The sequence below is a fragment of the Mesoplodon mirus genome, assembly GCF_964341445.2.
Source record: "Mesoplodon mirus genome assembly, chromosome: 4".
Lineage (NCBI taxonomy): Eukaryota > Metazoa > Chordata > Mammalia > Artiodactyla > Ziphiidae > Mesoplodon > Mesoplodon mirus.
The window spans coordinates 153,261,140-153,287,239 of record NC_138979.1 but is presented as its reverse complement, the minus strand read 5'-3'; the positions used below and the strand labels follow the sequence as shown (position 1 = coordinate 153,287,239).

The window sequence follows — 26,100 nt, the reverse complement described above, 5'->3', positions numbered from 1 at the left end:
AACAGCTTTTTACAGACTTGTTAACAACATACAATGTGGTTTGAATCTAGTCATTTCAAAAATCAAAAGCTATCAAAATAATCAGAGGCTGTTTACAATCCATAAATGACTAAATTCCTGACATGCTTAAGGCCAAGCATCTAACTAGCATTTCCACCCATTGTGTAGGGGAGAGAGAGTGGAAATAGCACTAAAACGAAGGTTTGAGAGATTTTAATTAACACAAATGGCTGTACCTAGTCTTTAAATCTGTCCAAAGCAAAGGGAGTGAAAGCCTTCTAATCCTTCAGCGCTTCATCTGGCCTTGACCTCAGAAAAAAGAGCCTCCCTCTTCCTTCATCAAACTGACTTCCTTTAGCTCCTTGTTGTTCTGTGTAGGTCTTTGAACCCAGAATTCTCTAAGACAGGAAAAAACAGAAAAAAATGACATCTAAAGCACCAAGTATTCTGGCACTCATTTTGAAAATCCTCTAAAAATATTAAATTAGAATACTAAAAATATTAACAAATGCATTCCAAAATTCTACACCCACTATCTATTCAAGCCTTTGAAATGATTTCGAAAACCAAAGTAATTTTCACATTAGATTCGCTTTTGCCAGTAGTTGCTCTGCTCATAGTTGCAGTGTCCATGGTACCTGATGGGGAAAATTAGGAAAATGAGAGCTTTCTTTGAGTAAAAAAAACTAGTTTTATTTTGAGTTGCACGGCTATTAGGATTCATCACAGTACCATATCATTGTAGGACTGACTCTGGTATTAGCATTGATGTGGATTTTCTAATTGTTGTTTTAGAAAATAACTTCATCAAACAATGTTTTTAAAGTTGAAGTGACAAACCTTTTTTTTCCGTTGAGAGCTCATGTCCCACAGGGAAAAAAAAATCGTTTGAAGATTACATCAAGTAAAATCAATTTATTTGAGAGCCTACAAAGTGTGCTTCCAATACAACTTTTAAATGAAGAAATGAGATGATAAATCATGCACATATCTGCACACCCTCTGGTAACCCAGACAAATATTCCACAAAAATGGCTAACTGTGGACAGTGGAGAACAAACAAAAGATGAAGGTGGGGGTCGGATGAGAAAGAGGAGGCAGAGAGAAAAACAGGCACAGACTGAGAGAGAAAGGGAGAGAATAAAAAGGGAAAGAGGGAGAATTGTAGGGTGCTAAATAGGCTCTGTGGTGAGTCAGTCCTAGGTGAGGGCTGCCAGACTAAAATATAGGACACCTGGTTAACTTTGAATTTCAATAAACAACAAATAATTTTTAGTATATGTATGTCCCATGCAATAGTTGGAACATATTTAAACTTAACATTTATTGTTTATCTGCAATTCAAACTTAACTGGGGATCTTCTTTCTATTAGCTAAGTATGACAACCTAATCCTAGACAAGCTTCTGCTCTCCTGATTGTGTGATGCAAAAAAGTTTAGAATATATTGTCACTCACTGAAATAATCATAATATCAATACAAGTACAGTTTACTTTTTTTTCAACCTTCAAAATTTATATTTAGGAAAGAAGACTTTTGTGCTCCCCTGGACTTCTGTGGAGTTTTATAGGAAGTGAAAGAATGAGCTAGTTTAGAAATTAACTTCGGACTTCCCTGGTGGCGTAGTGGTTAAGAATCTGCTTGCCAACGCAGGGGACACAGGTTCGATCGCTGGTCCGGGAAGATCCCACATGCCGTGGAGCAACTATGCTCGTGTGCCACAACCACTGAGCCCGTGTGCCACAACTACTGAAGCCCGCACACCTAGAACCTGTGCTCCACAACAAGAGAAGCCACTGCAATGAGAAGCCCGCGCACCGCAACTAAGAGTAGCCCCCGCTCCCTGCAACTGGAGAAAGTCCGCGTGCAGCAACGAAGACCCAATGCAACTAAAAATAAATAAATAAAAATTAAAAAAAAAAAGTTAACTTCATGACCTACTAATACCATGAACTGAAGGCTGACATTCAAAAGGTTCAAGTTGCTGCAAAACTTGAAAAAGCCTGTATTTGAGGCCAATGCTATTTATCAAGGACTCAGATTGGAGCCAGCTGTGGGTTTCCACCCCACCTTTCAGAATTTTAGCTTAACACTACTATTTTCCTTTCAGCAGCACCTACTGGAGTGTATTCAGCCATCAGGAGGAGCAATACTAAAGTGAAGTAAAGGTTGAAGCTGGGGCGAATGACTTGCTTCCAGAACAGAGGGAGTTATAGAATAAATAAGGTCTCAAAAGTATTCATTTCCCACTGCACTGGGCTTTCATCTGAATTTATAAGTGTAGCAAAATATTCACATGCAACCTTCAGCTTCTTAAAAGAGCTCAAGGAAATGCCAAGAGTTGGGGTGGGCGTTTGGGGGTGGGATAGGGGAGGAGAGAAGAGCAAGGCTGTCAGAATCAAGTGTCTTATCACCAGTTCTATTATTATGGAAGATAAACCACTTCTTTAAATACTGGCAGGTGTGATGGGAAACAGCTGAATTTAAAGATTGCTTCGTGCCTGTGAGCTCTAAGATAGGTGACTGTCAAAGGCCAAGAACTGCTCTCTTGACTCTACAGAATTCTGGGAAGGGCTGCCGTACACTCTGGGTCAAACTGTAATTTTATACTGGTCTGGAAGTAAATTCCTTCAAATGTGACCCGTCTCTGGAAAGACTTCGCCGTGGATATGAAATATTTTTCTCTTCTATAAGACTAGGTGATGAAGATGAGACTAAACCGATGAGACTGACCTGGCTAATGATACATACAACCTGGGCCTCAAGGGAATCTGCACGTAGGGATTGCTTGAAGTGTTACAAAGTCAGTATTAACACAGGATTATATTTTGCCAACCAAACAGATCACACCACTGCAATGCAGCCAACCAGCACACAGGACAATCGATGTGGGAGGAGGAACTCTTGGCGAGGAGCAGTGAGATAACCCTCCCTCTACTTGGAAATGCCTGTAACAGAAGGGCCTGTACCCTGATTTGCTGGAAGGTGTGTCTAAAATTACATTCAATCCTTTAAGACAGAGCTGTGAAATTCAATTCTTTTGAAACTAGAGGAAAAGGAACATTATCCAGGAACACTACTAAGTACTTAAACTTCCAAAGGTCCCCACCTTGCACAATTGCCTGATTTTTTAATTCCTTGCCCTGATCGCCTGATTTATCTGTGGTAGAAAAAAAAACAAACAGTATTAGGGATTGTGGAGGCGGGACAGTGGCTGTTTTTGGAATGGAGGACACTGTAGTTCACGGAGTGGAATAATAGGTACGGATTTTGCAGCAGAATGCTGAATTTAATACGGGATAATCAAGGCTGCCAGTAATACACCTCAGTGTCACAAAGCATGGCAGAAAACACCAATAGATCTTTTAATTTTTTCATTTGACACATAAATGTAGCACATTTTGTCCTAAGGGCAATAGAAGACTGATGGCTCCCTGAAGGTTCCTGAATTACCACTGTTTATGAACTAAAGGCCTGGATGTGATTGATGCCACCTACTGGGATAAATGCAGAATTACAAATCTGTCAACCCCTTTTGGAAGTAGCGTTTCTTTTGTTACTGAACAAATTAAGGTTGAGGGTATGATTCTTTATTGGGAGGATTATACATTAAACAAGTGATAAGCTTGAATTCAAATCATAGCCTTTAGATGTGGAAGAGTCATAAGAAATCACATACTGGAACACTGTCACTTTATAGCATATTTTAGGAGGTGAGCTTTGGATATGCAGTCAGAAGCCGGGCTTCTCTGAACTAGTTTCTTGTTCTATAATACCTAACCCATAGAGTCATTGTGAGGGTTACACAAAACCATGTTTTCAACATGCTCTATAATATGTTATGGTTGCTTTAGATAAAGAAAAACACTGAAACAAAATGACTGGTCCAGGTCATCTAAATGGTTAGCCTCAGAGTAAGGCCTGCAACTCATATATCTGACTCTAAATCCAGTGTTTTTCCCAGTAAATTGCTATTTGCCAAAATTTGATGGTAAGATGATTTTAGGAGGTAACTGCAATAAATTTAGGAGGTGCTGAAACACAGCATTAAATACTATAAATCACAGTGAGAAAATTATTCCTTTTTTGATTCTTTCAAACTTGACACCTTGATGGCATCAAGGAGAAGAGTTTCAGTTTGGTGATGATTTTCTTTAAAACTCTCTACATTTTGCTGATCTCACTTCCTAATTAAAGATAAAATAGGCCTTAGGGTTCAGCACTGTGTTAGAATACTAAAATTTTGTTCTCTGTATACTTATGTTTACTTTCTATTATAGAAAACTACATTTGTTTTTCATTTACAACACATATTACTGTTGGTAATAATATCTTAATATAACTACTTTAAAAATCCCTCTATGAAGAAAACTAATATTTCTTTTGTTTTCTTTTCAATAATTAAACACTAGGTTATAAATAGGTCAATAAAACCAAAATCTAAGACTTAAATTTCATATCCACTTGGGCTCAAACAAACTCAGAGATTTTGTATATGTGTGTATTAGAAAATGAAACTGGTCTACAATCAGTGCTCAATGCATGTGCAGTCAATAACACACAAGCAATGAGTCACGCATGCCTGTGGCTACATGCACTTGTGGTAACTGAACAGTTTAGTGTCCTATCGCTTAATACTCCAGAAGCGTTAGAGGAGAGAAGAGAAAAGAGGATGTTGATCTGTGGGCTGTTCTAGTTCAGAGTTCAGAGATTCAGTGTTTTGCAAGCAAGGGAAAAAAAATCCGCGGTGATCACGCTGAATGGAATCTTTCACTATTTTCTTGGCTTGATTTGAATCCAGAGTGAAAAGATTTTTGGCTCCTTACTCTATGGATCCCTTGAGATGACTTACAGCTAATTTTAAATGAAATAAGACGTGGATCTCTCGCCCTCATAACCCTCCCCTCCTCTATCTTTTTAATTTGCATCTTAATGACTTTATACTGCTTCTGGTTGTATTCCAGGTTCTTATTGGAGAAGCAAACCTCAAGCTTTCTGCTTTCCAATTCTTATCAGAACAACAGTTAAAAGAGAGACATGAATGGAACACTGGCTGAAGGATAGGTAGTTCCTCCAATCATCCAGATTTTCTAAATTTTAAATATGGATCAAGTCAGACCAACAGAGTGCTATGGACCTGGACCAAATCATCTTGAGCTGATCCATCGCTTTTAAAAAAAGTTCACATCAATAATTTCTTATCAGATTGTGCCAAGGAACAGATAAGAAACAGCCTAGGAAATTTAGATTCTGAATTTATTTTAGAAATATTTTTGAGGACATTAGCTACTATGACACACATAGAGTGTCCTGTTGCCCTGATGAGGACCTGGAAGAGAAATTTCTCTCTCATTTCAGTACCAGTAAAAGCTGTGTTTCTTCTGAGAACTTGGTTTATTTTTATTTTGTGGACACCATAAATTCATGTTTCTCTTTTGGGGAAATTCATAACCAAGACTGAAGCCTACCTGTACCAACTGTATGGTACTTTCATTACACATTTTTATGTATTTACCTGGCTTCAACTTATTTTCCCTTTGCCTTGATTTAGTCATCTGTTTATTTGATCTTCATGCTGTGTGTGATTTTTTTTTTTTTTTTTTCGGTACGCGGGCCTCTCACTGTTGTGGCCTCTCCCGTTGCGGAGCACAGGCTCCGGACGCGCAAGCTCAGCGGCCATGGCTCACGGGCCCAGCCGCTCCGCGGCATATGGGATCCTCCCAGACCGGGGCACGAACCCGTATCCCCTGCATCGGCAGGCGGACTCTCAACCACTGCGCCACCAGGGAGGCCCTGTGTGTGATTTTATAAGTTATTCAAGCCCTTATGGAATATGATTGAGGAGAAATTAGAGACATACATATTAATACTGATAAAACATTGGCATCCCTTAGCCATGATTTCTTATTGCATGTCTCTTTTTTAAATTACAGAGTTCAGATTCATAGATCCATGAAAATTTAAGAGCCCTTTCTTCCTGTCCCTCAGAAAACCATTCCTTTATTTTTTTATGATAAGCTATATGATTTCCTCTAATGATGCCATAAATTCTTTGGGGTGGGGAAATGGTGAAACTCCCAGAGGAATATCTGGATTGGTGAAATTCACAACCATTGTCGGATGTCTCTTTGACCTTCTATTCTGAAGTAGCAGAGTCTATTCCAATAAGATTTGTGAGATCAAACTACTCTAATTCCTAAGAAAGGGGTCGAGGTGAGGAGAAAACTAATATTTTATCAGGTGTCAACTATGTATCAACTATATATGCTAAGCACACAATATATTACTCAGTCTTTACAAAGGAAAATTTTATTTCCTCTAGAGGAATCCTTATCTTGATATAAGAGTTTCAGTGTAATAATAATGATGATGATAGTTAAAACATTTATTATAACACTGCTAACTAACTTACTGTGTGCCAGGTATTGTGTTATCACTTTACAGGTAATGGGATCTCCAATGTAAAACAAAACAAACCTCAAATTGTGTACCTATGACACTCTACCTACCTACCGACCCAGGAAGATTCAACAATACTTGCTTTGGCTCAAAATTCTGCTGTATGTACAGTGATAACTTCAGATCATTGGGCTTCTGGTAGTTCTTCAAGGCTTCAATTCTCAGCTCAATCACTTTGCCATTAAAGTCATTCTATAAGAGAACATTTTTCAAAACTACTCCTATAATATTGACTTCTCTAAATCCACTATTACCTGAATCCTTTTTACTCAGAAGTTTAAAAATGAACCTATCATGCTCAGTCTTTAAAAGTGGGCAGAAATTATGTGTGATTTTTTCCCCCATTTCAAATAGGACAAAATCAAGATCATAGGGAAAAAGTGCTATACTCAAGGTGAAGCTGGAGATAGGTCTCTTCAGTCATCTTCCCACAAAACATTTCTTTTAGCATGACAATTGGTAATCCAGATGAGAGGATCAGGTTTACCATTAGGAAACTAAAAGCCTCTATATTGCATGAATGAAATTGTACCCTGTGTCCAGCCTTGGAAGACTTAGTACCTGAATGAAGTTAGCTTGTTCCTGATACCTGACCCATTCCATTTTCCTCTGTTGCTTTTCCTGGTGGAAGAAAGAGCCTCCGGTGACAAAGTAAATTGAGATCAGAAATCAGTTTTCTCAATATGCTGCAAAGACTTTATAGCAAAATTACGGTGTCGTAGATTCACTAATATATTGGTTTCAACTGCAGTCCTCTTAATTGGCATCACTTGTACATCCCACTCTCCGAAAGCTAAAAGCTAAATGAACAGGATCGTTTTCTATCAATGAGTTGGTTGCAGGAAGATTAGATACAAGCATAATATCTCTAAATAAATGTTCAAAAACAAATTAACAAGTGTTTTGACATCACATAGCTATTTCGAAGTTGTCATTATTGGTACAGATTTTCCCACTTTGCTCTAGCTATCATGATTTACCAGAAACTTGCCGTGTCACTCTGACTCAAATGTAATACCCCAAGGGAACCAGATCTCCTATAAACTTTTGTATCAGTTCAGGAGCACACTTAGGCAGATTATTGCTACATTAAAGATTTCTAATCTATCAGCTCTAAAAGCCACTACTTTCAGAAAGATCATACGACCTTCCTTATTTCTTTCACTTTCTATGCACACAATGTCTCCAGTTCATTCTTGGTCTTCCTAGATGATGAGGGGGGTTTGGGAGCCTGGGAAGAAAGAAGAGAGCTAAAGGAAAAGGAGGTCCCAGGAAAGAAATGCAATGGCTTAGCAGACAGTAAATCCAATATACCGTTAAGGTCCAGATCCTTCCTATCTGTCTACCCTAATCAGTCCTGATTCTCAATGGGCTGTTGCCATCTGTGTGCATCACAGACTTTGAAATTCTAAGCACCATGCAGTCCACTTGCCTTTCTGTCCTGTAAGTCTGCTTTGTTCTTTATCTGCAGTGCTTTTTGTTAATCACTGAGTTCTGTGCTGAATGTCTGTAGAGAGACATTTTGGCAAAGCTTTAAATTACTGGGACTTCATGAGGGAAGTGGAAAGCCAATGTCAAGGCTTTTGGTTCCTGCCAGTCAGAAAACTCTCAGGCCCTGATATGAAAAGTGTACTACCAAAGGAGGTTCAGAATGGAATGAGCCCTTCCATCTGGTCTTTTGAGTGAAACTTATAATAATAAAAACTATTAACTTAACCTTTATTATATGTCAATCACTACTGTAACCTACTTACTTCATTACTTATTTACTCTACTACATTACAAATGTTCTCATTTAATCCACACAGGACTATTTTTATTTCCATTTTATAGATAAGAAAACTGAGTCTTAGAGAGGTTAAGTCATTTGTTTAGGGTGACTCAGGTAGGAAAGTACAGAGCTGGAATTTGAACCAGATCTCTTGAACTCTGAAGTCTGTCTTCTTAACCACTAGGCATACGATCTTGCCTCTCTATTTCTCATTGTCTAAAAGTATGGGGAGGGAAAGTCAATCACAAGCTCAGGTATATGGACATCCCTTATACAAAGTCTTTTGGGAGCTCTGGAGAAACTGGATTTTGATAGAGGAATGATGCTGGCATATTTCCTATCACTAAGACTCAAGAACTCAGAAAATAAAACCTCTCACAACTCATAGAATTGATTTGTAGCTGCCACTGAGAACTAAGAGCAGATCTCAGTACAAGATGCAGGGCTTGATAGTATCCTAATTATCTGTGGAAAGGTGAGATGGAAAAAGCAGTCAGAGGTCACACTCACACCTGTTTATATCACAAGACAATCTGCTATTCAGGTCTCATAATTTGTGAAAAAGCACTTGGATCCCAAAGGCTTAGTCCACAAAGGAATTTCTACCCCTGCTTGGTTTCCCAGCAAAAGGTCATACTATTTTTATATTAAACAATGCTGTGATTGTTGCAAAGTCAAAGGGGAATTAGAATCAGGTATTTGTTCATTCAACTTACATTTATTGATTGTCTACTATGTGTCAAGCATTGTGCTACATGCTAGGGATTCCAAGATGAACAAAGCAATCAAGATACTGGAGAAGCATGTATTCCAAAACAGGGCAGGGAGATAAGAAACAAATAAAATAATAATAACACAATAAAATAAAAAAAATAGTGAGCTTATATTATAAAAAGTGCTATGGAAGACATGAACAGAATTGTATAATAGGAAGTGGTGGGGGGGTGATGTCCTTTTTCAGGTGGAGTGAATAAGGAGGGCTTCCCTGAGGAGGTGACATTTAAGCGGAGACCTGAAGGATGAGAATGAGCCAACTATAAGAAAATAGCATTACAGCCCAGGGATAAAGCAAAATCAAAAGTCTTTAGAAAGGAAAGGTCTTGGCATGTGGAGGCCAGTGTGGGAGGGGAGGACTTCTATGAGAGGAGACTAGAAAGGTAGGCAAGAGCTAGACTATGCCTGGAACAGCTGTAAAGGGTTTTCCTAAGAAGAGTGACATTACTTGCTTGTTTTAAATAAGATCAGAGAGTGAATTGGAATGAGGCATGGGTGGAAACAGAGACATGAAAAAATGAGGATGTGGACCAGAAAAAAAGGGAAGCTTCTTTGCATTATGGTTTGTAAGACAGATAATTTCAAGAGATCCCTAGAGGCACACAGACCTTGTTCCATAGCATCTCCATTTCCTTCCAAAGCATCTTGTTTTTCCTTTCCTGTTGGAGAGGAAAAAGCAAACAAATAGAAATATGTGTTTGTCTAGTCATTAAAGTTGGAAAAAATTACTAATAGGGGCACTAAGGGGTAGGGGCATAGTAAACCACAGAGAAAGGCAGTAAATTGGCCTAGCCCCAAACCCAGGAACATGAGAGATGAGATTGATGATAATGATAAAAAATAATAACAATTTGGAATAGTAACTTTAATTATGGTAATTGTGGTATATCAATATAGTAGTGAGTTCCTCACACTTGAAACACTTAAGATGTTCTTATCATATGGCAGTTTCTTTGGGGCTTAGACCACTAATTTTTAATTTTTAAGATCCTTTGTGTTGTTAATTTTTTAAATAAATTTATTTATATTTTTATTTATTTATTTTTGGCTGTGTTGGTTCTTTGTTGCTGCACAAGAGCTTTCTCTAGTTGCTGAGAGCAGGGGCTACACTTCATTGTGGTGCGCGGGCTTCTCATTGTGGTGGCTACTCTTTGTTGTGGAGCACAGGCTCTAGGCACGTGGGCTTCAGTAGTTGTGGCTCGGGGGCTCTAGAGCACAGGTTCAGTAGCTGTGGCGCACGGGCTTAGTTGCTTCGCGGCATGTGGGATCTTCCCAGACCAAGGCTCGAACCCGTGTCCTCTGCACTGGCAGGCGGATTCTTAACCACTGTGCCACCAGGGAAGTCCTATATTGTTAATTTTCAAAAATTTTGAAAGAATCTCTCAGACCAAACTCTTTCCTTTCTTTTACTTTGGTTATTTTCTGTTTCTTCTGAAATGTGAGGGGTTAATATGCTTGTATTCATTAACTTTTAGATGAAAAGTTTTTCAAAAGTCAAAAAAATAGAATTTTTGCTAGCTAATTCTTATTCTTCCCAACATTTCACCTGATTCCCTTTGGTTCACCCAGAACTTTTCTAGATCAAGGACCTATGAGCGTTGGAGCACCAATGCTAGAGATGAGCACTCTGTCTGAAAGCAATGGAATTGAGAGCCCTGTTCAGAAGACCATTCCCTGGAGTGCCCACCAACCTCTTACCAGATTCTGCTTCACCTCTTCTGCTTCCTTAATGAGCTCAATGACTGAGGACTCATCATTCCCCTTCCCTGCCATAATCTGCCTCATGATCTGCAGACTAGAAAGAAGACAGAGATATCACAAAACATAATACTTCCTAAAAAGAAATATTAATATTCCATGACCAGTTAGAAACTACTCTACCATGAGAGGGAGATAGGGGCTGAAATCACAAGATTTACAGAAGTCCTTCTAGACATAGAAGGTCTCCAAAAGACAATTTCATTCCTAATTGACGTTTGCCTTAGGTATGTGCTCTATAATGAATTCTGTGCTCTGTAAGGCTCAAAACTTAGGTCTCCAACAGCTAGTGAGACTCCTCTCCACCCCTTCAGAAGGAAGTTTTGTTGTATGACTTTTGGGGTAGAAAGGGGCGTTTTTTTGCCTCTGTGAAGAAGGAGGTTGAAGAACCTCTTGTCTTAAGGATAAATCTCAGAATTATTCCCTACCTCCATCTCTGTCCATCTCCCCTACTTTGCTTCTCCACATAAAAACATTTGAGTTAGTTGGAGAACCCACTTATATGCTTATGGTAGCCTCTAGAGAATCAAGCCATCAAGAAGTTTCTGATAAAATCCAAATTAATATCAAATCTATGACTGTAAGAGAGGATATTCTTTAAAGGTATTAATTAACTTATGCTTATGTTCTTTGTGCTTTTCCCTCTCTAATTATAAGGAAAAAAGCAAGCCTTTGTGTTCTCTTGCTCTGAGAGGGCTGAGTTTCTTGGTTGTAAACAGCTGGTGCTTGACTACAACTTTCTGCCTGGCGTTTGTTCTCACAACTTTCTGCCTGGCTTTTGCTCTCCAAAAGTCTGAGCTCCCTGAAATGTTTATGGTAGGGTAGAGAATGAAGGTAGACACGTTAAGGTGAGGTTCTCTGAAACTAGAAAGGAAAAAGAGAGTTGGTGGATCCCAAGAACAGTGAGTGCCCTAGCAAAGAGTTAAGACCTCAACTGCCTAGTACATTTAGTAAGGCCAGACCCTAATCCAGAGGACTTTGATGCTCAGAAATGATTACCATTTCACTGCTTGGCAATGGAAGAACAGAGTCATCTATCCTAAAGTGATTCCACAAACATGAATGAGGAGCTATCTTTGTGACCATGATGGATTGAGGATAGTAAAGTCTCTTAACAGTTTCTTGGGAAGAAAAGTAATACCTGTCGCCCTGTGAGATGAGCTGAGTTATATTTAATTCTACTAAAAGAAGAAGGATTCCTTGCCACCCTGATTTTGTGGTTACATTCTTTTAATTTACTATAGCTGAAGGTCTAAACCTTTTAAAAAATGTAAATAATTATTGCTAAATCCTATGGATTAAAGTTCTCTTGCCTTTCCCCTTCTAGGAAATCCTGAGAAGGGAACACTTACCTTCTTTGTCTTTCCTCCAAGTTAGACATCAACTTCTGGAATAACAGCTTGTTCTTACCTTCTAGAGGTTTTAGCATCTCTAGCAGTTCCTGCTTCCTTAGTTTTAAGTCCTCACTCAACTCCTTCAAGTAGTTGTCATCTGTTTTTGAACTTCTGTGGGAAGAGACACTATATTTGCCTTCAGCCCGGGCTAATAAAAGAGACCCTCTTTTCGTTCCTGGATAGTTACCACTTGGCATCCTCCATCAAAGACTCACCTTGTTTTGGAAGATAAGTAAGATCCTGGAGAGTTTGAAGCACTTGTCATCTTGAAGGAAAACTTCTACTCTAAGAATAAAAAAGGTCTTCTTGAAAATATGTGCCTTCTTGTTCCATTCATTTAAGTCATCACTTTTGTGCTGCTGTTCTTGAAACTCCTGTTGCATTGGACAGATTTTTAGCTACAGGTTGAGGTCACAATGGCACTAAGACCACAGATTTAACAGGTCTTTTAAGCAACTCCAACATCAGTGACAGCTTGTTGACTGAAAATACTACTAACTACATCTGACGAGTTCTTGCCTTAGCTTTAACCAATGCCAAAAGTTTTATTCTGAAGTCTTTGACTGAATAGGGTAGAATCATAACACATCTATATTATGGAATTCCTATTGTGTTAGAAAATGATGGCTTGTCAAAAATGACTCACCAACACCATCTTCCATGGCAATTGACCTCCATGGAATACCTACTATCTGTAGGGCACAGCACTGGATTCTGTGAGTAAGGGAAAGATAAAGACAAAGCATCTGCCTCTGGGAGACTTAGGAGGAGGAGGGGATACCTCTGGGATACATTTAAAAAAAATAGAGGCCAAACTGGCAAATACAAGTATGGGCATAATATTGAGTAATATAATACATGAGCCAATTGTCATTACTTTCCTATCTTTCTTTTTAATTAATTAATTTATTTATTTTTGGCTGTGTTTGGTCTCCGTTGCTGTTCATGGGCCTTCTCCAGTTGTGACAAGTGGGGGCTACCCTTCTTTGTCGTGTGCGGGCTTCTCATTGTGGTGGCTTCTCTTGTTGTGGAGCACGGGCTGTAGCATGCGGGCTTCAGTAGTTGTGGCCCACGGGCTTAGTTGCTCCACAGCATGTGGGATCTTCCCAGACCAGGGCTCGAACCTGTGTCCCCTGCGTTGGCAGGTGGATTCTTAACCACTGTGCCACCAGGGAAGCCCCAACTTTCCTATCTTTAAAACGTGATATATCACAATGGCAAGGTAGAATTATATCAGACATGAAACAAGAAGATATAATTTGTGAAAGATCATACTGTCAGTATGTCATTCCATAACCAAGTTCCTTCCTGAGAGGCTGTAATTCTAGACTTACCTCCAGATTCTGATTTTGCCTCCATTTTCCTCTCCTTATTAGAATCACGTTTCTCCTAGACCCTAAAATCTCCCATCTTCATCTATTCACTTAGTGATCAGAAGATAACTGTAAGAGTTATACATTTGTTTCTTTATGTTCTTTTTTTTTGGCCACACTGTGTGGATTGTGGGAGCTTAGTTCCCTGACCAGGGATCAAACTTGGACTCATGCAGTGAAAGCATGATAGAGTCCTAACCACTGGACCAGCAGGGGATTCCCTTTTATGCTCTTTACACACAGTTTTAGGGCAATATTTTTGTTTTTTTGTTTTTTTGCGGTACGCGGGCTTCTCACTGCTGTGGCCTCTCCCGTTGCGGAGCACAGGCTCCGGACGCGCAGGCTGAGCGGCCATGGCTCACGGGCCCAGCTGCTCCGCGGCACGTGTGATCCTCCTGGACCGGGGCACGAACCCGTGTCCCCTGCATCGGCAGGCGGACTCCCAACCACTGCGCCACCAGGGAAGCCCTAGGGCAATATTTTTAATGATGTTCTCAAATGTGAATTGTCATGTTAATTTCAAGTATTAACTGAGGCTTTTCAGGGATTTTCTAGGGGCATTCTCCAAAATGACTTAAACATTTTGTCTTTTGGGAAACCTTAAAGGCAAAGTATTGTAGTGAAAATAACACAAGATTTAGTTTGTCGGATCTTCATTTGAATCTCAGCTTTGCTGTGAGAAGTGGGCTGACTGTGAGCAAACTATATTCTCTAAGTCCCAGTTTCCACTTTTATAAAAACGAGAATGGTAAATTAAAAGTTGTGTTGTAAGAATGAAATACAATATGTGAAGTTCTTGGCTCATGTCAGGTATTTACATTTTAGTGAATTTTTGGATGGTTTGGGTTTAGGTATTGTTTAATGTCCTAAGTAAGAGGTCAAATACAAGAAAGCTGATTTATATTATCCCAATGAAGCTTAAGCTACAGAGCCCTTCATTTTCACAGATCTCTTCCAAAGGGCCCTGGACCTCATTTGGTATTCATAATTTTGTATTCTTTTTTGGAAAGAGAGAACTCCCCAAATTATATACACTTTAAGGGTATATAAAGTATCTTCTACAGCAAAACTTCTCTTTAGGCAGTCTCTACAAATACTTTTTCTAAAGTATATATGTGTCACTTGTAATTTTTATATGATAGCTAGTGTAATATGGCATTACATTAGAATAGCCATATCAGGTGAAACATAATGTAATTCATGTTGGTTGCACTAGGAGTTCCCATGAAAAGTTTGGATTGAAAGAGTGTGAGCGAACTCCACACAGTTAAAAGAAGGAACAAGGTGGACTAATTATTAGTTGTGGCGTTTTAGACTGCAGACGTGGCAGGTGGTAGCAAATAGAGGACAAAAATGGCATTGATCACTGAAACATGACCTCTTTACATTTCTTGTTGTGTCATTTGGTTGGCAGAATTATGTTAGAATTTTAAAACTTTAAATGCACATGCGGAATCCCAACTCACCTTCCTTTCTGTCCTTGGTTGGGAATGACTGAAAGTAGAACACTTGCTATTCTGATGTGCTCTTTTCTATAGCCAATCAGCACCTTTAATTTCCTAACATTCTGATGCCTCTTTCTTCAACTTGAAATATGACTTCCAAGAAGAATATTTGCCTTGTAATAATGTACACAGACTTTAAGAGCTTAAACCCCCCCCCAAAAAACCCCAAAACCCCCAGTTTTGAAAGGGGAATAATTGACATACTTCATTATCTCTGGGACAGAGGTAGGGAGGGTGAAGATATAGATGAACATTAGAAGTGGAAAGGAAGGAAGGTGAGCACTAATTTTTCCTGAAGTAGATGTTTAGGTCATCTGTTGATTGAGGAAGCATGGTAGGAAACTTTGGAAGAGTAATAACTTGAGGTTTGGAATAGCACTTGAGCAGTGGAAAAGGAAGCCAACCACACAAGAGTGAAAGGATTGCCAAGTAGTGCTAAGGGTCAAGGTAATTTGGGAATTGCTGATCTGCCATGGCATGAATCAGCAGTCATGCAATTTCTCCAGCAGTACTTGGCAAACTAGAAGCAGTAGTAGAGAGAGCAGATGGTTGTTTGATTCTGAGCTGCGACTTAGCAGGATGGATGTGCACAAGTTCAAGGGAGTAAGGATACTGAGAGTACTGGTGAGAGTATCCATCGAAAGGCTGATCATCTCATTCAGGCGACGCAGGGAAAAAAATGAAGAAGGGGGTAGCTAAGAGGGGAAATCGAGAAGGGGTTGAATTTAAGGAGTTTGGGATGGAAGAACAGGAGGTTATGGTTAGCAAACATACTTCTTATGAAATAACTTGTAGAACCTCATCACTGTTTAGATAAATATTAGTAGCAATTCATAATTTTTTTTCTGCAGTAAGCTTTCTGTTTCTTCCTGTCGCTGCATAATATTCACCGAAATTCATGTGATACCTCAAAATAGACCTTATAACAAGCTATTCACAATGACCTCATCCAACGTTACAGCATTTGATTTTAGTATCTGTTAAGAGAAAGTGTGATTGTTCTATAATTAGAGAACTCAGAGCAATAGCATTTTTGTTAGTTTTACCAGTAGAAAATCAGATTAGTTTAATTAAGCCAGGTCTCCAAGAGTAGAGGCAATTATTTTCATATTAAAGCAAAAAAAAAAAAAAGTTTTCCTATCCTCCTCACATTCAGCCTTGGTTGTAGCAATAAAATTACAGAATTCCTCAGCAAAGAAACATGAGGACCTTCTGGTCCTTTCTGACCCAGAGCCAGTTCAGCCCCTGAGGAAATTTTAAGAATTCCATTAACTAAAATAAGGAGAGATGTGCTGGCAAAATCATAATAGCAAAAACTATAGGCTCTTGAAGATCTCCCACATCTCCCTGTGTTGTCTGTTATGACCGTTTTGTGGTCTGCTTCACTTTAATCTGTGCTATAGCTCTCCCAGGCTAGAGTGCACCTACATTTGGAGTGAATCTGGGTAGTTAAGAAGATGGAGCTTAAATTTTGGAACTCTTAAATTCTCTGTTATTGTTGAGGACTTTTTGAAAGTATTCTCTCAATGTGTCCAGATACTTAGTACAATGGTCTTCAAACTGAGGTATTTGAACTTTCACAAAGACTTTTAAAGAAATATGGAAACAAGCGTAGTTTTCAGGGCATCTTGCTGGATCCTCGGTTTCCACAAGTACTCTTTTACTGAAGTGGATCTGCCTGAAAATGCCTCTTGGTGGCTTTTCCTATCTCCCCTTTCCTAATCACACTTTTACACTTGTTAAAATAGAATACCTTTCAATCACCTGAAATCTTACTTCAGTGACTTATCTTACTTCAGTGGTGTGCTTTGGGGGGTGTGTAAAAACCTCTAGGGCATTAAACTCACCACAAGGTTGGTGTTGGGGTTAAAGAGAGTGAATGATTATTAATGATTGGATTACAAATTCTTTTGCAGGTCATGTGGTTTCCAATTCTTTGCTTTCAACAAAACTGAAGAATGACCTAATCAAATTGTCAGCTTAAATTTATTAAATATAAATTTTTGATGATAAATTACTATATGGGTTTTGGCTTATAATTCAGAAGGATTTCAAAGATCTGAGTGACACTGCTATAACAAAACACCTTCCACTCCTATTTACTTTGTGTAAACAATTTTTCTAAGTGTGTATTTTATGTAAAGCAAAAACTATGAATAAAATTGATGCTGAAGTCTGTCTTATTCTAGCCATAAATAATATTCACCAATTAATACAAGAATTAAATAAGGGGGAAAACAGTCTACCCATCAAATTAATAGAAGCATTTCTAAAATAATTTATTATAATTAAAAATTATTATGAAAATGTCTATTTTTTGTCAATGTGTACTACTTACTAATAATTATAATGCTAATGCAATTCTGAAGAAATTTTAACACTTAGAAACTTAAGGTCACATGAAGTAAAAAAAATAAAATTTCAATGTACATGCATATTTTGCAGAGAAGAATGATAGGGTGATAAAAAAAAGACTTCAAGCATAAAATACATTGCATTTGAATAAAATTCTATGGGGGAAATGGGATGGAAATTTGAGTTCAAGGAGAAAAAGGAGAAAATGTAAAAAAAATTGTTATTTTTAAAGAATTTATTATTTATTTATTTATTGGCTGTTTTTGGGTCTTCATTGCTGCACGTGGGCTTTTCTCTAGTTGCGGCGAGCAGGGGTTACTCTTTGTTGCAGTGCGCAGGCTTCTCATTGCGGCGGTTTCTCTTGTTGCAGAGCATGGGCTCTAGGCACAGGGGCTTCAGTAGTTGTGGCACACAGGCTTAGTTGCACCACGGTATGTGGTGTCTTCCCAGACCAGGGCTCGAGCCCATGTCCCCTGTATTGGCAGGCGGATTCCTTACCACTGCGCCACCAGGGAAGCCCCAAAAATGTAAAAATTTTGACTGCTAAAGAAGAGCTTGTTCATGTATTTAAATTTTATTGCATATGGGTTTTTAAGATTAATTGTATACATTTTAAAGTGACATAAGAGATTTATTTGAAAACATCAATATTACATCAGGAATTGTATTTTTTTAACCACTTAAACTTACACTAAAAAAGTTTAGATGTCAATCTAAAAACATGTGAAATGATACCTAGTTTCCTAGTGTTGCAAAATTCTTTTAGAATAGACAAGCAAAAAATAGTAAGTCTAAAGACCACTGCTCCAGGGCAGTGGTTCTTGACTCTGTTGTATTTAAGAATCCCCTGGGAAACTTGTAAAAGCTGCAGATTTCCAGGCTCATCCCCCAGAGGTCCCTACTTTGTAGATCTGGAGAAAGTACAGTTTTAACAAGCAGTCTCTGGTGATTTTGATATGTCATCTGTGGATTGGCCTTTGAGCAATACCACTTCAAGTTTTCTTCTCAGATCACAATGCATCAGCAGAAAGCTGCTTGCTTGAATCCATTTTTTCTGGGCCATCTGTAGAACTGCCTGCCTCCTCTGAGTCATATTTTGTGTCACACCTTCACCTTTCACTTGGGAGGTCTTGAGAAAATTTTATGAAGACTTCCTGCACTTGTAAAGATTATCTAAGACATCATTCTCTCACCTATTCTCCCCGGCCACCACTGCTGCCCACAGGTGACCACACATCACAAATTTCACTCAGAATTGGGTACTAAAGAAAGTGTTGCCTCTTCAGAGAACTATTGGTATGTAGTTTTCCTTAGGGATAAGTCAGTAAACTGGTTTTGCTTTTCTTTTCTTCTGCTTTACTAGGAATCTCAGAGATAATTTTGTGACTTTGGACATTTGGGTCCTAACCCCTGCTTATGATCTTCTAACGTAATTAATATTTTTCTTGGTTCTGATTTTTTATTTAAAAAAAAATTTTTTTTAATAAATTTATTTATTTATTTATTTATTTTTGGCTGTGTTGGGTCTTCGTTTCTGTGCGAGGGCTTTCTCTAGTTGTGGCAAGCAGGGGCCACTCTTCATCGTGGTGCGTGGGCCTCTCACTGTCGCGGCCTCTTTTGCTGAGGAGCACAGGCTCCAGACGCGCAGGCTCAGTAGTTGTGGCTCACAGGCCCAGTTGCTCCGCGGCATGTGGGATCTTCCCAGACCAGGGCTCGAACCCGTGTCCCCTGCATTGGCAGGCAGATTCTCAACCACTGCGCCACCAGGGAAGCCCGGTCCTGATTTTTTAAATGACTTTTCCCCTTTTTTATTATTTTAATAAATCACCTCAGATCCTTTCTACAGAAGTAAATCTGTAAACAAATAAATCAGTAAACAAATAGCAAAAAACTATTCTTTTGTATATACTTTAAATATATATGGATACAATACATTGGAACCAAAATATTTTCTAGTTTTATTCATCTATGTGTGTCTTTGAGTGTGTGTGTTTTTATACATCTGTAAAGGAAGTTTGCTTTGCTTATGGAAGTAGAAAATGGATTGATGAAATTTACTGTTACATTTTGGGTGTACTCAGTGGTAAGGCAAGTGCTCCACAACAAGAGAAGCCACCGCAATGAGAAGCACGTGCACCGCAACGAAGAGTAGCCCCCACTTGCCGCAACTAGAGCAAGCCCGAGCGCAGCAACCCAATTCAGCCAAAAATAAATAAATAAAATAAATAAATTTATATATAAAAAAATAAAAAAGCAGTTCAGTAGCCCAACTATTTCAAAATCTCATTTCCTCTCCTCTCATTTGTCATTTATTAATGGGCCTATTTTCTCTCCAGTGTTTCTTATCCCCTAGATATATTTGAGGAAACTTCTTAAATCCTTAGGGCTATTATGACATCACTAGTTCTTTTTACTGTTTTTTTTTTTAATCAGGCTCAGAATTTAATCACTCTATATATTCCTTGCCTCCCCCCTCCGCCCCGCTTTTCTATTTCAGGTACTGTTTTTTCTCTTCTAAATCTAGTATTCTGAAAAATCCCAAGTGAGTCCAAGCTGGATGTATTTTTTTGTTTTGAGAAATTTATCAGATGGATTATAATTTATTATTGTTTATCTCTAAGTTATTTAAGGATAGTCTGGTCTTTTTTTAGCTAACAATTTCCTATATCTTCCATCATTAGGGTACACAAAGATACAGCTTCTTTTGTGGGTATTTAATATTTTCTCCTAATTTTGACTTGTTATTGGCTTCTTAATTCATAAAAATAGGTTATTTGGAACCTGTTTTTAATAAACCTTGTCTTCTAAATATGTTTCTTGTCTGTGTCCAATTCTAAGGGCCACTTTAATGTTCTTCTTTTGCTTTTCAATATTCACTTGGTGCTATTGAATAGCAGACTCAATAAAAGAAGAAAATTCTTTGCTATTAGAAGGATATTGGAGAGAACAAACATTAGGTTCAGCGTCAGGAATCCACTGTTAAGATTTCTGTTTCACACTTTTTTTCCCCCAGGCTTTACCTATCCCTCTTTCCCCATCGAAAATCAATCATCTTCCCCTCTTCTCTTATCTAATATTAAAAAAAGGCATAAAAATTTTGCAAAGCACTATGAATGCCTGTGAAAAGGGCATTATGTAAACGTCCAGTATTATTATGCTGGAATTTTGCCATTAGGTTGTTTGCAAAAGAATAAGGCTTAGAATAATATTATGTCCTTTCAATCTCCAGTCCAAGGAGCTTCAGTTACCAAAATACCAGGAGAATTGTTCTTATATGGTAGGCCCATAGAAAAGCTCCAAGACACTAGATTTAGGCCTTTTAAAAAAAAATTGGTGATTACTTTCATTATTATTATGTTTATCCTCTTAGGAGAGTCATGACAATGGAAGGAATGAATTGAGGGCAGGATGTGCTGCTTTTGCTTATTTTGCTTAGAGGAGCAGAAAGGTAACAAAGGAGTGGGTCCTGGCTGTAGTCCAAATAGTTCAGTTTATGCATGAGAGGGAGGGAAAAGTGATGTTCCATAATGCAAATGAACTTTGTATAAATATTAACATGGTGTATATAGGATATAAGGGTAAGTACTGCCTCCAGAGCCACTAGAAGGTACTAGTGGCTCTACTAGACCTTCCTAGATGTAAAGGAGTTAGCATCCTACACTGGGCAACTTAAGGGCACAGAAAAGCTCAGTCAGCCTCAAAATACCTCTTGCTTCCTGGATGCCACATTCTGAAATCTCCACCATGACACCTACTCCACTGGGTTGCATTTGCAGTCAACTATTATATTCAGAGCCCCTGCATAAGACTAGGCAGTTGAACTTAATGCAACTAGCAACTAACTTGCTGTAAATATGCAAAGGATTAATTCTCAAATGTTCATGGAAAAGATGATTTTATGATGAGAGGTCTTGAAGGGTGAGTAGGGGGTTGACAAACTCAAGTACCTGTGCAGTTAATATAAGTATATGAAGTAGACTAGGTACAACACAATAGGTGTTGAGCTGTTTATGTTGCTGGGTAAGAATAATATGTGCTTCATTACCTATTATAGGCCCAATGAAATAGCCAAACAAAACATATCCAGGGCCCTACAGAAATCCTAGGCCACCAACTTGAGACCCCTGATTTTATATAGATGGAGGAAGGATAGTGAGGCATTACAGACTGAAGGGCAATATGAAAAAGAAGTCACTGAGACTTGCATGTTTTCTAAGAGCTCTACTGACATTGGTTAATTTATCACAGGGATTGGTGTTTTGACATAGGGCCCAGTGGTAAGGCCAGGTAAGAATCACGGGATTGGAGATGGAGGAAACGTAGCTAATATTCAATTTATTAATCACTGGTCTATTGCACACAATTAGCACACAACACAGGTTAGTCAAAGTAGTGAAAAGAGAAAATGACCCATTCCAAGGAGAAGCCTCTGGCAGTCTCCATCTGCATCAGTTCTCAGCAGCATGCAGTCAGGTCCTCCAGCAAAGAGTCACTGGGCTCAGAGGTCTCATTTTAAGGAGTCTGCCAGTAGGGTGTAACTGTTACGCCCCAGGGAGTCTTGTCTCTATCATTTCCTCCCTCTGTTCTAGTGATATCTTCCCTTGGACATTAACAAACAAATTCCTGATCTAAAGTAGCTCTCTTTATTTATCAGACAGAGAGATACTTGCAGTCCTATACCAGACGTTTCAAAACAACTAATACAGAAGTTCGCTTTGGCCACTGTGACTATCTTGAATTTACTTGATATAGATTAAATCCTATGAGTTTCACACCAGATGAGTAGGAATCATAACACAAAAGAAATAACATCATAATAATTGGAAATATTTCATAAGCAAGGATATAAGAAATGGCTTCTATTCTTTTGATGAGATAAAACTGTAGAGCAAGATCTGGTAGCCTAGAGTGTGCAAAGGGCATCTTAATGGTTCAAAGGTTCAGAAATATTTCCCATAAACATTTCACTATTTATGCCAACACATTCTTCTTTTTTTTTATCTTAGAAATTTTTTTAACATCTTTATTGGAGTATAATTGCTTTACAGTGGTGTGTTAGTTTCTGCTGTATAACAAAGTGACTCAGCTTTATTTACATATGTTCCCATATCCCCTCCCTCTTGTGCCTCCCTCCCACCCTCCCTATCCCACCCCTCTAGGTGGTCACAGAGCACCCAGCTGATCTCACTGTGCTGTGCCGCTGCTTCCCACTAGCTATCTATTTTACATTTGGTAGTATATATATGTCCATGAACGCATTCTTCTTTAAAATGCAGGTGTCAATCAGAAAAGTTTAAATCAGATTACCTTGTATAACCTAGCTTAGATGAACTCCAAAGAGAGAATAGAAGATTATAAAGGGGGATGGAGGGGGAAAGTTTAGAGCTTGAGGCTCAGTTCCGGTAGAAGTCAGAAATGTAGGTGGGTGTGAGTGCTGTGGCAGGCTGAAGGCAGCTGAGGAATCCTGCAGGTATGGGGGTGAGTACTACAGGAGAGGGAGGAGGAAAGCTTTGCCTACTGTGCAATGTTGCCGAGGACAGCTAATTGCTTGTGCCCAGAAAATTGCCTCTGGAGGCCTTGGGCAATATGCTGTAGGTTTTCCCTGATGCCTAGTTTATCAGATTAAGTAGAAATTTGGTAGGGAGGAGAGGAGGGAATGATGAGCTGAAAGAATTCCTGCGCTGAAAGAAACCTTAAAGGTCACCAACTTTTTCAACCAATTAACTGTAATGACAAAAGAGGGAATTTGAACATCCAGGAATTATACCTTAGCCCTAATCAACCCACCACAAGTGAAAATGTCTTTGGGTACTAAAAGGGAAAGTGCAAGGGGGCTTCACTTTATAATTTTTTTTCCGGATTGACTCTGGTATGAAGAATATATAAGTAAGGGAAAGGACCTTACATTTGTTGAGTCTCTATTGTGTGCCCAAGTTTTGTACTGGACACATTATATTTATCTCACTTACTTTTCACAGCAATAGTGGAATGAGTTGTCACCATCGTATAATACAGGATTAACAAATCCTGAGATTAACGAATTTGCCCATGGTCTCTCAGCTATTAAGAGGTTGAGTTAGAATTTGAATTCAGGTGTGTCTGACTAGGCCATACTGCCTCTTTTTCACAGACATTGAAAGGTAACATGCTAGATGCTTTAAATAAGGAGCTGATTAGGGATATAAACCAGGAGCTGATTCTCTCCTTGTCTCTCCGAGTTTAAAATCTAAAGAAGGAACACTTTAATTAATTAACTGATCATCTTAGCTTTCTATAATGTCCCAACCTGGTAAATAAGTAGGGGAGATCACTTATAGCCACATAAGTTGGAAGGTATTCTCAGTGTTCATAAAACCTTTTGAAATATAAGGTGAGGTGCCACACATGACCAAAGCCTTTTTCATTAATCCTTTATAGCTTCTCATGGCAGGTAAAAGAGTGTTCCCAAACTGTCCTAAGATATTAATAGGTTCAGCAAAAACAAAAACAACCCCCAAAACCTGGTGGGAGCAATATTTTCTTTAAAAGTGTGTTTCCAAAATATATGTGAGAAAAATACTAAGCATATTTCTGTTGCTCTTAGTATGCAAAAGTCTGTCTTCAAGATATGGTGGGCAATTCTAAGAGCAAAGGAAGTTGCATATGTCACCTGAAGCATAATTGACTGGTGTTCAATTTGTTAATTAATGCAGAGTCAGATTTGACCATTTTACCAACTTAATCTAAACAGCAACGTATGTCGAATTTCCCATGATCTTCAGCCTGTATCACACACATTTGTGTTATGGATGAAATTTTAATTATGTCTAATAGCAGTTACATTTTCTCAGAGACCATTTTTTTTTTTACTGTCTACTTTAATCCAGATGCTTATTATATTTTATGAGCTGTTGATTTTTCATCACCACATTATAATCAAACATGTTTGGGAAACACTGACCTAGAACTTGCTGCCAAGTCGCTACCGTGCACTGATTGCCAGTTCCCCAAAGGTTACACTCTCTTTTTGATTTAGTTTCCTACTTTTTGAACTTTTGGTACTTCATTAGACAGATCCACAATGTCCAATGCACATAGATCTATAGTATTAAATGAACATAGTTTGAACACTTTCCTTACACACTTGATAACAAAAACCATATTGCCAGAATGGTTAAAACAGTAAATTTTTAATGTATTTTACTACAATTAAAAAAATGCAACAGGGGTGACAGTGGTACATGAGTAAGAATATAAACTCATTGCAAAAAATAATATTTTTGATGTCATATATAAAACAATAAAAATATTTTATTAGTGTGAGAAAAACATATAAATAGTAGCTAAATGTTCCCTAGAAACAAGAAATATACTTGTGAGAATATTTACATAAAATTAAGTAAAAAAGTTGGACCACAGTTTCCATGAGAGAATTGTTCACTGGTGTGTTCTCAGCATTTGGTATAGTGCCTGCCACATATATAAGTTCAACAAATATCTGTTGAATGGATAAAAAATTATTTTAGCTCTGAGGCCCTTTCCCTGGTTGCCCATTTAACCTGTTTACTTCCTAGAGCAAGTTACATAATTTATACTTAATGTCTCCCTGTTCCTGTTTCCCTTAGAACATACTGATTATAAAACTTCTGTTAAATCTCAGATTAAAAACAAACAAACAAATAAACTCTGTTGTATATAACAAATATATCTGTGTAAAAATAATTGTTTAAAAATATTTTTAGGGGGCTTATTTAAAAAATCATTTATATACATTTAATTATATTAGGATGAACCATATGAAACTGTCAGTTTTGGGTAGGTCAAAAACTGCCAATTTCATTTGTTTGATCTTAGTTTACAAATTACCAGCTAATTTATACTTATAGTTCCAAGTGATGGAAACACTGAAGCTTGGAGAAAATGTACTTTAATGTTCATTAAAAGGGTTCTTCTTTGCTTACAAATGCCAGGGACTGAAAGTGATCTCAAAAATTAGAACAAATATTATAGCATCTTCATTAAAATATGTGAAGCTGACATTTTACTATGAACTTTTATGGTTAATCATAAATCTCTTACCAGAGACTGTGGAATGACCATCTGAATGTATTATAAAAAGATTTAATGACCTTAAATATGGATTACTTTAACACATAGAAATCCCTTCCATTTCTGAAGTTAAAACAAGCACTCTCAATTATTATGGTTAAAAAGGATTGCATGTATTTCATAACTAAAAATATAGTAATAAATTGAATCTATAATTTGTTTTAAAAAATATTGCCATTAGTGATACAAAGCAGGGAGATTAATTTTTTTTTTTTTGCGGTACATGGGCCTCCCACTGTTGTGGCCTCTCCCGTTGCGGAGCACAGGCTCCGGATGTGCAGGCTCAGCGGCCACGGCTCACGGGCCCAGCCGCTCCGTGGCATGTGGGATCTTCCCGGACCGGGACACAAACCCGTGTCCCCTGCATCGGCAGGCAGACTCTCAACCACTGCGCCACCAGGGAAGCCCAGGGAGATTAATTTTGATCATTCACTATTTGAACAATTTCAAATCCCTGAATAATCATAAAATCATTTGAAAGGCCTAGGTCAGGGGTAGGATAATGGCCCTAGAACGACAACAGTGACCATGGGCAAAGTCCTACACAGGAAATACAGTAACTTTTGCTTCTGTTGTCATCTACGACTCCTTTAGCTACTTGTGGACATTGACACGAGAAACCC

At 38.3% G+C, this 26,100-nt stretch overlaps 1 protein-coding gene across 1 annotated transcript; it reads right to left on the bottom strand.

Annotated features, from left to right (window-relative positions):
• Positions 1-278: 278 nt before the first annotated feature.
• CCDC196 (coiled-coil domain containing 196) lies at positions 279-12,421 on the bottom strand (the record flags this gene model as incomplete). Its single annotated transcript, XM_082617699.1, is given in 11 exon segments — positions 279-398; positions 6,514-6,651; positions 7,021-7,080; positions 7,607-7,627; positions 7,631-7,690; positions 7,892-7,939; positions 7,943-7,966; positions 9,613-9,663; positions 10,703-10,799; positions 12,115-12,267; positions 12,372-12,421. Coding segments are annotated over 11 exon segments (822 nt in total).
• Between the last annotated feature and the right edge of the window lie 13,679 nt (positions 12,422-26,100).